The sequence below is a fragment of the Marmota monax genome, unplaced genomic scaffold (genome assembly GCF_021218885.2).
Source record: "Marmota monax isolate L192 unplaced genomic scaffold, Marmota_monax_Labrador192_F-V1.1 WCK01_AAM20220418_F8-fsc00001, whole genome shotgun sequence".
NCBI lineage: Eukaryota > Metazoa > Chordata > Mammalia > Rodentia > Sciuridae > Marmota > Marmota monax.
In genome coordinates, this window is record NW_026693777.1 from 56,847,985 (window position 1) to 56,864,119 (window position 16,135).

The 16,135-nt window shown below is 35.2% G+C and overlaps 1 protein-coding gene across 3 annotated transcripts in view; it reads right to left on the bottom strand.

Annotated features, from left to right (window-relative positions):
- The window catches only part of Rfx7 (regulatory factor X7), a 131,409-nt gene extending 116,215 nt beyond the window's left edge, over window positions 1-15,194 (bottom strand). Inside the window, exons 1-2 of one of the 3 annotated variants that reach the window (XM_058584828.1) lie at window positions 15,069-15,194; window positions 14,748-14,910 (exon numbers count right to left, since the gene is read on the bottom strand). In XM_058584828.1, the coding sequence (XP_058440811.1) occupies window positions 14,748-14,908 (161 nt within the window). In that variant the 5' untranslated portion in view covers window positions 14,909-14,910; window positions 15,069-15,194. Of the gene's footprint in view, window positions 1-14,747; window positions 14,931-15,068 lie in introns of those variants that run through there. The other 2 variants (XM_058584827.1, XM_058584829.1) reach the window with 2 other exon arrangements.
- Between the last annotated feature and the right edge of the window lie 941 nt (window positions 15,195-16,135).

The window sequence follows — 16,135 nt, forward strand, 5'->3', positions numbered from 1 at the left end:
ACTTATGGTAAACCTCAAAACAACATTTGACAATTTTTTTTTTTTCCAGTGACCTAAAGCTTTGTAGCATAGCTAAAGTGCTAGAAGACTGATCCAGGGGAGAAAAAACAAAGAAAGACTTCAGAGAAAAAGAAGAGAGCCATATGTAACTTCATGAGTTTCTAGAAACTCATGTCCTATTGTCAAGTTTCATCAATATATGAAATAAAAACACTATCTCAAATGTTTCTACCACTTTTGATCCTCTAGAATTATAATTAGATAAATTAGCTTTTTATTTCTAATTGCTGTGCAACTTAGATAATATAATTTACTTTCATAACTGCTTTAAAAAACCAGAATGTTTTAAAATTTTATTAGGTCATAATGACTACAACTTTGTAAATATAATAAAAATCATTTAATTGTATATTTAAGGCAGAAATATTTATGGTATATAAGTTATCTCAATAAAGCTGTTTTATTTTAAAAAAAGCAGAATCCATGTAAATGCTCAACAATTGTAAAATTAATTCTAATTAACTCTGTTACAGTGTTTTTCATCTTTAGCATTTCCTTTAGATTCTCAGAGGAAATTAAATGGTTTATACATAAAACAAGTGACAAAGTATGGCCATTTTCCCTGTAACTGTTCATGATTTATCAGTTTACCATTTGCTTGCAACATTTACAGTAAAGGTTCTCAAATTCAGTGTTACAATACATACACAGAATATGTTAAAAGAAATTGGTTACTAAATAATAAAGTACCAAAATCTGTAAATGATGTAGATACTATATGGTAGGGTCTTATTTTTTATTCACTATCCACAGTTTCAGACTTTTTTTTTAAGATTTATTTGTTCTAATTAGTTATACATGATAGTAGAATGCATTTTGATACATCATACATAAATGGAGTATGACTTCTCATTCTTCTGGTTGTACATGATGTAGAATCACCCTGGTAGTATGATCATATGTGCACATAGGGTAATAATGTCCAATTCCTTCTACTACCCTTCCTCCCCTCCTACCCCTTCCCTCCCTTCACTCCCCTCTACCTAATCCAAAGTACCTCTCTATTTTTCTCTAGCCCCCTGACTTATTGTGAATAAGCATCCACATATCAGTCTTTTAATTAGTGTTTAAAACATTTATACTTCAAGTGATTACTGATACAGCTAGGTTAATATGTCACCCTTTTTTCTTTTCTTCCTTTCTTTTTTTCTTCAATTTCTGTTTGAGAAAGTATTCTTTCTTCACTCTTGAAAGATAATTTTGTTGAATACAGAATTCTATCTGGTGAGGTTTTTTTTTTTTTCATATTCTCAGTAGTAATACTTTTTTCTTTTTGTTTGATAGTTTCTGAAAAGTATGATGTAATTCTTACTGTTATTCTTCTGTAAGTACGATTTTTTTTCCTTCTGGCTTTCAAGATTTTCTTTCTGCATCTTGGATAAAATATGCCTAGATGTCATTTTTGTGTGTGTGTTTATTCTGACTGGTTTTCTCTTGAGCTTCCTGTATCTGTGGTGTGGTATGTATCAATAATTGTGGAAATTTCTCAAACCACTAGTACTTTAAATATTTCTTCGTTTCCTGTCTTCTACTTTCAATATTCCCATTACACATATGGCACACCTTTTGTAACTGTCACTTCTTAAATATTCGTCTCCCTATAATTTATCATTGTTTTTCTTTACCTATCAGTTTGGGAAGTTTCCACTGACATCTTCATGTTCCCTGATTCTTTCCTGCCATGTCCAGTGTACCGATGAGTCCATCAAAGGCATTCTTCAATTCTGTTACAGTGTTTTTCATCTTTAGCATTTCCTTTAAATTTAAATTCTTAAAGAGTTTCCATTTCTCTGTTTATCCATCTATTCTTGCATGTTGTCTCCTTCAGAGCTCTTAGGATATTAATCATAATTATTCTAAATACCCAATCTAATAACTTCATATCTAAGTCCGATTCTTATCTGTGTTGTTTTATGATATCCTGCTAGGAGTTAGGCTGGATTCACTATTTGTTATGTTGCAATGGTGTCATAGGCTAAGATTTTTTTTTTCCAGTGTCCTTCCTTTTGTCTCTTCTTTGACTTAAGGCATCCTTTGAAACTCCTTAAATAGAGTGTGAGGGTTACAATTCTTGTGGGCCACCATGTGCTAATCTGTATTAGTCCTATAGATGAGTAGTAAACTGTAAGGGGAGGGGAAACATTCTAAACTCTTCTCAGTTTTTCAGAAGTCTGAAATATTTTCCTTCCCTTTATCAAAGCCTGAAGGGGGCTGAGCTGGATATTTTCTTTCTTGCAGATCAGTTAGGCTTCATAAAGTTCCAGTTGATTAGGTTCTTGTAAACAGTTTGGTTTGAGGGTTGGCCTTGTTAAAGAGAACAGACAGCTGTGAACATATATTAAAATGGATATTTTTCTCTTTTGTTTTCTTTTGGAAAAACAGAAGGATTCTTCTATGACCTTTACAGTGAGAAACAGGGCTCCTGGAAGTAAAACTCAGGATAGTATGAGTCCCTGCCCTCAAAACTGGGCGCCCAGTTTTGACTCTCCAGCTAATCCACAATGAGCCTCCAGTAATCGATCAATAGCACTATAAAGTGTTTCTATGTATACTGGTGTTAGATACAGGCTTCTACTTCTGGGATTCTACTCTGTGAGTAAGCTGTGATTATACGACTCATCTATCTCTCCAATTTTTAGGGCAGTTCTTTACCTTGAAGCTAATTTTTAGTTTGTTAAACTTTTTTTTTTTTTCTTGCTGTTATGACCTGAATGAGGATTTCCAAACTCTTGATGTGTCAGACCAGAAACTAGAAATTGTAATACTTTCTTCTTCTTCTTCTTATCATCATCATCATTATCATCATTCACTGTTATTAGAAACTGAGTTAGGACTATTCAAAAAAGAATTACAGGGGGCTGGGGTTGTAGCTCAGTGGTAGTGTTCTTGCCTAGCATATGTGAGGCATGGGTTTGATTCTCAGCACCACATATAAATAAATAAAACAAAGGTCTGTTGACATCTAAAAAATATTTTTAAAAAGTATTATAGGACAAAATATCAGATGGGCTAAATAACCATCATCCATTGTTTGTTGAGAAATGGGAGTGCTAAGGTTTGGGTGTGGTCTGAGGACCCCCCAAAGGTTCACTATGATTAAAGATGGTTCCCAAGGTGGTATCGGTGAGTGATGGTGGCATCTTTGGAAGGTGAGGCCCACCTACTAAGAGGGCCTTGGGTCATTGGGGGCAAGGTGGTTCTGGTGTGACTCCTTGTAGTTCCCATGTGACTCCTTAACTCCTCACAAGAAGATGTTGTAAAGGAGCAACCTGGCCCCAACAATCCTTTCTCTCTGCTCCTGGTCAAGATGTGACTACATGGGGCTGGGGATGTGGCTCAAGCGGTAGCACGCCCGCCTGGCATGCGTGCGGCCCAGGTTCGATCCTCAGCACCACATACAAACAAAGATGTTGTGTCTGCCGAAAAAAAAAAACTAAAATAAATAAATAAAGAGAGAGAATTAAAAAAAAAAAAGATGTGACTACAAACTCCTTCATATATTCCTACCATGACAAGCTACCATCCATTGCATTAACCAGAGGCCAACCTGATATTGGACTGTGCATCTCCAAAACTGTGAGCAGGAATAAACTTTTTCTCTTTATAAGTTAGCTGCCTCAGGTATTTGTTGTATCTGACTGGCACTGGGAAGGAAGACTGAGAACTGTAACCTATATTCTTTGAGTTTTTAATCCCAGTATGGCAATGGTCTAAACTACTAAGAACCAAATCCAGACATACCTATTCATTTATATATTGTCTATGGCTACTTTTCTCATATACAGAGTAAAGTGGGTACAACAGAGACTCTCTACCCTACAAAGACAAAAAATATTTACTTTTATTATTTGGCCATGCGGATAAAAATGTTTGCTGACTTCTGGGTTATACTTTTCACGCTCTTTTGTGTATGGATCACTATTTTTGGTGTGTGTATTTGCCTGTCTTTTATTTGTTGACTAAATCTGAGTATACTATGTGTTTACTTTTTATTCATCAATTCATTTAATATACAATTACTGAGACTGGAGATTTCAGTTTAGTGGACGAGATAGATAGTGGAAGATACAGCAGAATTATATTCAAATACTATAAAAATTAAAATAAAGAAATCATTAACTCCACCTAGTATAATAAAGGAATGACTGTGAATACTAAAATTTTGCCACATAGCACTTTTGCTTAAATTAGAAGATGAATTTTCAATCTAGTGGTTTTCAAATTTCAGTTTTGAGTATCAGAAGCACATGAAGGATTAAATCAAAGACTGCTGATAATACTTCCAAGTTTCTGTTAAGACTTAAGTCTGGGTTGAAGCCTCAAAATTTACATTTGTAACAAGTTTCCAAGTGAGGCTAAAATAACCACAACTTAAGAATCACCATTCTACCAAGCAGCATAATATAAAACAAAAATTTAGAGCTCAAAGCGTCCTTTAAAGAAAGATCACCAGATAAAAAGAGGCTATCTGTCAGACAAATAAGAAGGTTCAGGAGACTGAATAGCCAGTTTTAAAAATTCGAAATACTTCAGCCCTTAGAATTGTTTTTCTGTTTTAGTCATTTCCTCCTCACTTCCCAGATAAATCTACCTTTTTCATTATTTGTCCTCACTCACAGATTTCATTTGTCATCTTTAGGCTTTGGCCATGACTCCACAAGTTGCCGCAGCCATGGGTCTTGTCTAAAAAATTAGCTTGAAATGACAGGACAAAAGCTTAAAGTCTCCACCCCCATTTCAATGTTAGGGTGTCTTTAAGATTCTAAGTTTAGGGGTTGGGGTTGTAGCTCAGTGGTAGAACGCTTACGCCTAGCATGCATGAGGTATTGGGTTTGATCCCCAGCACCACATAAAAATAAAAACAAATAAAATAAAGGTAGTGTGTCTATCTACTACTAAAAAAAAGTTTTAAAAAGAAGATTCTAATTTTATCCCCTGGGAACTAGGTTAACACAGAATAACTAATCAGCACACAAAAAAACTAATTGAATATTGTTCTGTTTTATACTCAGTCATGAAAGTAGTAGTCATACGCTTGGTATATTTAAAATGAGGGCCACAATGGCTCTCACTTGGGACCTACATTATTTTTCTAGACACATGGTAAAAAAACACGGGACTAGAACAGACTTTCAGCTTTCAATGAATCAATAAACGATTACTTCAGTTTCATCAGCACACATTTTTTAAAAATTAATTGCTATAAGTCCTTTATTGTGTAAAATGCAGAAAATTATAAATTTAATAATATATTTGGGAAGAAAATTAACACACTAAACATATTCAGTGCAGAAATAATATGTAGAAAAGATTAAGAACCTCTAAGAATGTAATAAACAAAAAATATGTACTAGTACTTACCAGCAGATAAGAAATTAAAAGATGTTCTTAGCTTCAAAGAACATGTTTATTAAAACTGCATAGCAAAAAAATTAAGATCATACAGAATTCATTATATAACATGAGGTCAAGAAAGGGGCAATCTGAACTAGAGTAGGGCAATGTGAACTAGAGTAGCAAAGAATGTTTCGTGGTACATTGAGTTGAGCCATAATTTTAAAAAGGGTTAAGTGTAATTAAGTAGGATCTGAAGATGGAAGTGGCAGGAAAGATATAAAGTAGGAACAAAGCAGAAACATAAGTAGGACCAAAAAATATAAGGCAAATAGTATAGCACCTACTGGTTTGGATGGATATTGAATAGTGATGAACAGCAAGAAATAGAATTGGAATGAATATATGTGGCTAGAATATTGAGACCTTTGAAACTCAATGGAAATCTTTAAATGATATGGTGGGCAAGAAGAAATCACTGTAAGTTTTTAGAAAGAGATCACATGAAAACAGATGTTTTAGAAGACTTGTTTTAATAGTAATATATAGCATAGTTTATTGCAAAAGAAAGGTTGTGGCAGAGAAGAGTTATATGCTGCTGTAATTATCCAGAAATAGGATGGTGCAGGACTTATCTATGGTTCTGACAGTGTAAAGAGGAAAACAGGAAGAAAATAAAGTTATATTGCGAACTGGACAACTACTTAAAACACTGGGCATGGACATGAGACAGAAATACCAAAGCTAAAACCAATATTGCCAGACTGATAGAAAGAATGAACAGTGATATCTACTATCAAAAAAAACCTAGAATAACTGAAAACGAAAGCAAATTGAGGTGGTGAAGTACACCAAGGTATAAAAGAAAGGTTGTTGTGGAAATGCCAGATTTAAGGTAACAATGATAGCTATTTGTACTCTGGTCTTCTGCCTCACTTCCATCCTTTTCTTCTCTATTATTATTTTACATATATTTTTTAACCTTTGGAAATCAAATTTTAATAAGAGGATTACAATTGGTTGGTAGAAACCTCACTCCTAGTATATTTCACAAGTAAGTTTTATCCCAATCTATTTTTCTCTAATTATTAACATTATTGTCAAGATTTATTTGCCATTGACAACTCTCTTATTTCTCACAGTGAGAATAAAGAAGTCCCAGTAAGTATCTTATTAAGTGTGTTTGCATCTATAGCCTATCCCTTGATTTTTTACTAGTGCCTATCTTGAATTTTGGTGTGTTTGTATCTATAGCCTATCCCTTGATTTTTTACTAGGGCCTATCTTGAATTTTGCCAATAAAAACATTTATGTCCTTGGAATCTCTCCCTCATCTAACTCTGTTTATAACATTGATTACACCATTAGTGCATTTAACACAATCTTTTGTTAAATTCCATTAGTGATACATATATCTATTATACAAGACGATAAATGTTCTAAAGGTAAGGGATAATATGCTATTACTTTTTAATTCTATGTCTTGCATATAGGAGACATTAAAATAAACATGTATTGAATTTAAGTTTTCCTTGATCATTTACTTCTATTAATTCAGGATTAATCTTTCACCTTCTCATTTCCTGGAAACTTTTATGTGTAGAATTTACTCAAATGCTGTGTGAACATACTTTATATACAAACAGGTATGAAAAATTGTTCTATATGTGTAATAAGAATTGTGATGCATTCCTATGTCATGTATAAATAAAACAAACAAACAAAAAAGGCCATTTAAATGGAACAAGTTCTCAGGTCAAAGTTTGTCGTACAGAAGGTACTCATTGACTATTTTGAATAAATATGATATTTAAGTGAATACATTTTAAAAATTAAACTGCATTATTCTGTTAATAAACTGCCTTTTGTTTTTAAGCTCATAAAAAAAGAATTTACCCAAATGCTGCTTGCTAATAGCTCTTGCTTTAGAAAAAGTGAACAAATAACATAATTTTTAAATTTTATTTCATAGATTGCTTACATATACTATTAACAGACCTAATGGCTACCATCAAATTAGGGAAGTGATTAATTTACTTAAACTGAATAATTTTGTTAGAATATATTTCTCAGGTTCCCAGAAGCTTCAACTTTACTCCAAGAAGATGTCACTGAAGTGGCACTTCTATCCGATTAAAATGTAAAATTTCATATATATACATATGAGTGTGTGTCCGTGTGTGTATATATATATTTGTGTGTGTGTGTGTGTGTGCGCGCACATACACACACACTTCAGAAACAATTACAAGTCCTTGGCTACAAATTCTTTACAGATTTTACCATTACACAATAAATTATAGATTTTGCAGTGATTGTTTTGTTTCAGGTATATTGTCTCTGAATTCCTATGAATTTTACATTTTAGAAAATGAGAATGTCTCACTTAAATCCACAAAAAACTCACTAAAATGGACTCACCTCAGGTAGTAAGGCCAGTCTAAATAACCAAAAAATATTATTAAATTACACAACTCAGATCGCTGTTCCCTAGGAGATAAGAAAGGTTCATAAGGCAATGGTTCATGAATTACAGTTTATATCAGCAGAAAAAAAAAGATTCTTAAGATAGTGGATAAAGGGATCAACAAAATATCCAAGCAGAGAAATAAGATAATGAAGACAAAGAAAAAGGGCCCTGGAGAGTACAAACCAAAGTAGCCATGTAATACAGCAACCCCCCATTTCACATCTCATCCACTTGGCAGTACAAAGTGCTTAAAATAGGAAAACACGGAATAATAGAAATTCATAAATCCAAGTGCTCTCCATGCTTAATTTCTATCTTAAAATTAGATATCAAATGTCAACAATAGCCCCAGTGACTCTCATCCTGCAATATAACCAATTGTTCTAATGCTTTATCTGTATCAGAGCTAAAATTCTGAAAATTATTCAATTTAGAAAAAAGGGGAAGCATTGTAAAGCTTTCTATTCTCATTCCTTTGGTATCAGACTTAGCATGAAAATTCAAATCAATTTGCTAATCCTTTGTTGGAATGAGTATAAAGGCACTGTTTGCTCTCTGAACCCTTGCTATCCAAACTAAGATGGGTCACATGAAAGATTTTTTTTTTTAGGTATGGCTATTTGAAAGCAATAGTGTTTCACACCATATGAACTCTACTTCTAAAACTCCAAGGCATAACAGATAGGAATCTGTCACCCAATGACCTCTCACTCTCTGAACTCAGGAACCAAAATAGAGGTTCAAATAGCAAAGAATATCTGCACATTTTCAGTTGGTTCACAAACATGAGGAAATATAAAACCTCGCCTACCACACAACTTTCTGTTAGAAAGCTACTGTAATCAATGCCTGATAGAAATATTGTACAAAATTAGCCAAACCTTATTTCTATGTCCTCTTATAAAATAAGAGATAAATGTAATTTGTGAAATTCAGAAAAACTCAATGCCTATTTATAGTCCTAAAAAGAAAAATTAAATCATGTTTTAAAGTTTTTATTTATGTGGGTTAAGGTTAAATGCTACTATCTTAATCATAGTCAGTGATCAAGAGCATTAAGGCCTTACAGCTTACTGTCCTTTATTTTATTATACTGTCCAGAGCAGGAAGATTCTTCATCCTATTGGCCTTGCTGCTCATCTTTAACCTCAATTCTTAGAACCCTCCAGAAAGCCAAAGAGAAAGTAATTAAAGACTAAACAGAGACTGACTGACAGAAATGGAGGTACTGGATGAGAGTGGTCTACTTCAATGAGATGTGTAGTAATCATTTTACAACCTTGTTCTTTTAACTTACAAAAATACTGTCACAATTACACATTAAAATATCTACCTTAGATGAAGAGAATTAGTTGTCAAACTCAACACTATTCTGAAAATAATGTGCATCTTTCTTATTTACACAGTCAAATTTACAATCTGACTTTGACTACTAACTTATTACCATACGAAAAGGTTCCTATGGGAGGTGCTTGTCAATTTAACCATCTCTTTATAAAGAAAACAATTAACAGAAGCACACAAATAGCCTCCCTTATTGCAATCCCTCAACCAGCAGTTAGCAATCTCCCCAACAACCAGGATTACTGCACAGCCTCTCATATTTTTGCATAATAAACAGCTCTTAGAATACTTTAAATGCAATACATGATCAGTAAATATTTGCAGACTTAATCTCATATAAGAGAACCCTTGCAGAAAGTAACAATAAGTGAAAAACACCTTCAGATATTCCTCCTGGGCTAACACCCAAAGAAAGACTGACAAATCCTAATAACCTGTCCACTGAAAATGTTCTGCTGATTGCCTGTGATAAGTTAATTATATCAGTCTTTCACTATGCTTATGGTATGTTTTATTATTGTTGTCAGAGTTAATTTAGTAGCAGAGGGGCAGATATTTAGCTAAAGGAACCTGTAAGTCATTTAGTATAACTGTCTCATTTTATAAATGAGGAAATTAAGGTGTACTTTCCTCAGAATTCATACTTTGACATGTATTGTTTCTTTCCCTTGTTCCCTAACTGGATAAAAGAGATGTTTTATTGCTCATTTTTGCTTAGCTTAATTCTACAAAGTTAATATTACAAGTGAATAGGCATTCCTCAAATGCCAGTCTTTAGCATAGTACTTTGGATGTAGCAGATATTCAGTTGAACATTTTTTGTTCTTTCTTGAAAGTGTTCAAATGTGAATATTTGACAATGTTTGCTTCGATTTGCATTTGTACAACTTTAATTTTAATTAAAACCAATTTGGTTTAACTTTATTCAAAGCATTTCTTTCATAATAAATAAGACACTTCTGTCCTTTTTTACCACTGTGAAGCTATTTTCTCCCTTTAATACTAAAAGCTAGTAGTGAGACAGAATCCAAATCAGTTCTGGACACACCATCATTCAGGACACCTTCCAACAGAAAAAGTAAATCAGTCAATTATTTATATACATACATATTGTTCTTGAGACCAGAAAACTGACAAGCTTGAAATTGTTCAACTTGTCTTTGTAGTCAATAGAGAAGACAGTTATTATTGGGATACAACCATCACAGCTGGCCTAAATCCAGAGCAAGCCAAAAAAGTACCATAAAGTCTTTTGGGTGTTTGGTATAGAAGACTGTTGAATTCAGGGTAGGTAGCACTGTTAAGCAACTAATTAAAAATACATGAAAGCTAGCTGAGGTACTAGTTAGTCTTTAATTTTAAAGCAAAATGAAGATCATGGACTTATGGTAAAAGTACACTATAAAATTAGAAGCTTTACAGTAAATATCTCCCACTGTAGTTGAAGGAACAATAACTATTTCTCAGAATTAATAAACTGCATAACTGAAAACTAACTACTGAGTTTTATGACAAAGTACAGAAATCAGGACTAATGAGGCATTACTATGTAAACCTTTGGATTAACAGGGTATGCTCACTGTACTAAAAAGGAAACAAGAAATCACTTAATGTCTAGATGTTTATTGTCATCACAATAAGTAAAACAAAACTGAGTCAATCTGGGCTTAAATTTGAACTCAGAAAATATCCAAAATGGATCACATAAAAAAATTTTAGATTGTAATTCTAATTCTAAAATGTACCAGACTCAAGTTGTATGACTTACAGAATTGAATAAAGACAAGAAACTCTGACCCAATCATCACTGCTTCCAGGATTTGCCAAAAGAAATCCTATAGCTTCCCTGACACTCAATTTCTCTCCATAAACTGGGTAGAACAATGCTACATGCTATTGGACTGTTTGAAGAAAAGATTTATAAGGTTTTACCTGCAAATAAAAAATTACATAAATAAAAACAGCAACTGCTAACTCTTTTAAGAATCTTTTTTTTTTTCAGTAGAGTATTACAATGTTTTCTACAATAAAATATTGAACCTTCTTTTTAATGTCTTAGTAAGTGTGTTATCTATGCTACAGCATAACGGCAAAAATATTAGCCACTCCAATCCATATAAGTATGATCTAGTCTTAAACATAACTTTTCATCAATAGAATGAAGCCATCTCAAATGTAATGTTTTCCATCCTATTTTCTCCATTCCAATTCTATAATAGTTTCAAGTAAAACTTCTTTTTAAAGGAAAAGAAAAACAGTAAATTTTTGTTGTTGTTATTTAAACTAAATAGAGAACTCTGAAGATACTGGGAGATAAGAGGAAGGGAAAACTTGCTTTGATATTCTTAAGTAGCCAAAAAGGGATGAAATATAAATTAAAGAAGTCTACAAGTAGATGGGGTTATACCTTTGTTTTCTGTTGCCAGTATGAGTCTTCCTTTAGAAAAGACATGAGTTTTCTAGTTTTCTTTTTTCTAATGCATAAAGTTTATTTTAAAATTCTACTGTTTAAAAAATACAAATACCATTCTTACAGCATATTTAAATACACCTCTACAAATAAATCTCCTTTCAAGTGAGGAGTGTAAGTGATTTGGACCGTTTGTCTACAGAATAGGAATGAGGAAACATACAGGCTTGTTAACCAGGATTTATGTTGAAGATATTTTCATAAATCATAACAAACATAAGACACTAACAAGTGAACTATGTCTTTATTTTCTTGAATAACTTAAAGCATACACATTTTCAACTCTTAAGAAAGTTATCAATCTCATTAAGTGTCATGGTTTCAACTCTGAATGCTTATTCTTTTTTCGAAGACTTATTTAATATTTAAAATTACAATGGAATACTTTCATCAAATAGCATTTTAATTTATTAAAAAAGAATAAATTAATTATGAACTGAGATAATAAATAACATATTGTACAACTAAAGGCCTACATCACAAACTATATTTATATTTATAGAGTAGGAGGACAAGTACAGACTTGTTTGTGACCTGCAAGCTCAGTAATTTAAAAACTGATCAACCTAAATGAAAAACTCATTTGATGATTTTTAAATGCCACATGTATTTTGAATCTAATTTTAATCTTTAATATTAATGGTACCAAAGAATGATATAGGATATAACAGAAAACTGATAATCCCTCAGAACATTATCAGGTGATCAAAAAAACTGGTAAAAAAGACTTGTCTCAAAAATGTAAAATAAGATACCTAATGACATGCAGTCATATCTACTAAAAATGATTTAAATTTAACACACATATATAGATACATTTTTCAAATATTGAGAATGTACATATTTCTTAGAAGATGGTAGTGAAGGACCTTTCATTTTTTAACACCTTTATTTTATACACTTATTTGGCCAATGATAAAAATCCAGTTGTATAGAGCAGGGGTATGACACTATGTATTAAGTATATTCAATAATGTTTATTATTAATATTATTTCAGTTTTAAATACAAGGAAATAATTTTTGTAAAAAGAATTTTTAAAGTTGAAAATTAAATGCTAATAATGCTAGTCATTATGATTTTAAAATAAAGATACAAAATGGTATATATGGGGATTAAGATGTTTGTTGCCATTTAGTTTTTCACAGCAAGTACCAAAAACTGAAGTGCACTCTACTTCAGAAGTTTTTCTCATGTTAAAGTCAGCATAATTAGGATGTGTACATGTCCTTTTATCTATAAAAGGATAATTAAATTGCATTATTTACTTTAAAAAAGCACTCTACTATCATCATTTCATTACACAAACATTTCACTAAATGCCTATACAATTCAATTATTTTAAAAGTATAAAGATTCTTTCCTCATAAGTACACATATTAAAATATATCTTACCAATTCAACTTTAAAAAATCTGCCTTTCTTAAAAGACTTAAGTACTTTAACTTGGATATCCCTATCTAAATTTTTACCAAGGTATTTCATTCAATTTACAGATTTCAGGGACACTAAGTCACATCATATAGTGGTACAAAACAACATGCTTTTGTGGAAATATAGATGATAAGCAGGAAAAGAACCATCTCTTCATTTAAATGACAGGAGGTAATTCATTTTTTAAAAAGGGGTGAGTGTATCCACTGAAAAATAAAGCCTGCTTTCTCTGCTCCCTCCCAACAGAGAAGTATATATCTGATCTATTCAAGTTGCCACAATATGGCAAGCCAAAAAAAATCTTTTAAAATATTTACACTTCATTTTAAAATTAAAACTGAAAGTAAGATATTCAACTGCCAACTACTGCATAGTATGAAACTAGTAAAGCCTGCACTGACCTACTTCATACTAGCATCATGACAACATGGATGCATGCCAAGAAAATAATGAAAATTTCTATAACACAAACCTTAATTTTATATTTAAAAATTCACTGTTTTTAAATGTGTAAATACTGTAAGTGCAATGCCAGTTGCTGTATGTTTGTTTTTAAAATGCAATATAAAAGTTAGTGGTTTTCATTATTTTAGTAGTGATATTCAAATGATGGACCTGCAAGGTTCATTTTCAAAATTAAGCCTTTTTTTTAACATCACATTTAATTCTATTTTAAACTTCTATTAAAAGCAATCTCTTAGACCAAATTCCAAATATTGCTTTCCATTTAAAAAATAGTGCTATGCTTTAAAAAAAAATGTCAGTTAATGAAAAAAATCCTACAAAACAATGCAAGTTCATGTTCAAAGAATATTTGCAATAGCTCTAACAGAAGATGAACTTAATTTAATGTATTTAATTATTAAGACTGCTACCAGTCTGTAAGAGTTCAATCTAATGCTCAAATATTGGAAATTCTCATACAGGAAAACACAGGAACAGCAAGAGTGTTTCATCTGTAGTTTCTATCTTTTTTCTTTCTTTTAATTACACGAAATGGCAAGACATTTATTTGATTCTCCACTTTTTAAATTAAAAATTCACTTTACAGTGTAAACTACTACTTTAAAATATTTCATATTAAAGAAGCATTTATTTACAATCGATGTAAAGAATAAGCTCCCTAGAAGGGAAATTCAACGTGAGAATAAAGGAGGCAAAAACATCCAGAAACAGCAGCTAACCCAACTAAAAGGAAGAGACACATTAGGTTTTGTGCTGCATATTAATATTCTTACCCACAATGTCTGTTTGGTGAAAATTCACAATACACTTCTTCCTCTCTCTATGACTACAAAAAGGAGTAAACACATTTCACATTCCCAGTTACAAATTCATGTTATCATCTTGCAATAATTACTTAATTTTGACCCATATTTCTCTATACTAAGTGAAAAACACAAATAACTTGTTTATCTGCATTAACAATTGAGGACCGGGTAAAAGCATATTTTGGCTAAGGAGACCAGGGGTTGATGCAAAGTCCCCACACCACCAGAGGTCCTACAAATTTGCACCCAAGTCGGGAAACCCACATTCAATGAATGCATCAGCCTCCTCATCCGCCGCCCCCCACCCCCTTTGCAGCAGAAATGTGCCTGGGCTTTTTCACCCCAGCGATGGAGGATCCTCTTACCAGATGGAGTTCTTGATCTTGTGTTGCAGCGCGTTGGCCTCTGTCCCTGGCAGCCCGGGCACAAGGGCTGGCAGAGCCACCCCCGAGTTGGGGGCGCTGGGGGGAAGCTGCTGATGGGCATCAGGCTGCTGTGGTGGCGGCTGTTGTTGTTCCTCTGCCATAGCTGCTGGAGGGGTGGGGGAGAGGGAGGGAGGGAAGATGGGGGCGCGGGGAAGGGTGAGGGAAGAGACGGGGAGGGGAGGACGAAAGGGGGGGGGAGGAGAAGGGGGGAGGGGTAGAGGAGGAGGAGGAGGAAGGAAGCTGGATAAGCTAGGCCTATACCCCAGGACTCGAGTAAGTCGCTTTCGCCTGCCGCCTGGGGGACATCACCGGGGAGACCGAGCGGCTCCTCACGGCCGGGCGCTTCACCGCGGCAGAGGCATGGCGGCGCCCCTCAGCCCCCCGCCGCCTCCTCCCGTCAGCGGCCGGGGCTGGGGGGTGAGGAGGGGGACGTCTGAAGACGAGGTGTTGGGGCAGGCTCCCCCCAGATCCGAGGAGAACGGCCGCTCGGAGACTTGGCGGCCCGGCCTTCCTTCCTTGTCCCCGGGGCTTTCTACTCCGAGGTCCCCACGCTGCTGCAGCCCCAGGCTCCGCTCCACGCCACTCCCCACGCCGCCGCCGCCACCGCCGCCGCCGCCGCTCGCTCCCGGCCCCGCCGCCGCCGCCGCTGCCCTGCCAGCCCCGGAGCAGCCCAGTGCGCGCAGCCGCACTGCGGCCCGGCGCAGACGGCACAACACCTACCGCTCCGCCGGGGGGGGGGCGTGGACGAGTGTGTGCGGGGCACGGCGCAGGGGGCCGGGAGGGGGGCGCACGGGCGCGGAGCGCGCGGCTGCGGAGGGTGGGCGCGGGCCGGTGGGCCTGGGGACCGCGCCGCCGGAGGCCCGTGGGGGCCAGGCGGAGCGGTGGAGGGGAGCAGGAAAACGTGGGGGAGGTGCTGGCAAGAGAAAGAACTTGCGTGAGGAGGAGAAACCAAATTGAATAATATTTAGCGTGGATTTTTTTTTTTTTTGGTATCTTCAAATCAAGTAAAGTGAAATTGGTCAATATCCCCCCCTCCCCTCGACAAGTGAGGATTACTTCCTCTCTGAGTAAATGAAGAGCATTGAAGCAGGTAAGAGGATAAGCTGACTTTGCTGAAGCCCCCAAAGAAGAACACCCGTTGGAATTAACCACCCTTGAGGTAATTCGGTCTTGAACGGAAATCGCAAGTCAGGAGCTGGGTTGAGTGCTCCTGGGTCGGGCATTCAAAGCCCTCCAAATCTGGCCCCACTTTAACTATCCAATCATAGCTGCCTCCATCCCCCCGCAAGAACTCCCAGCTCCAATCAGTGAAGTCTCCATGCCATCCT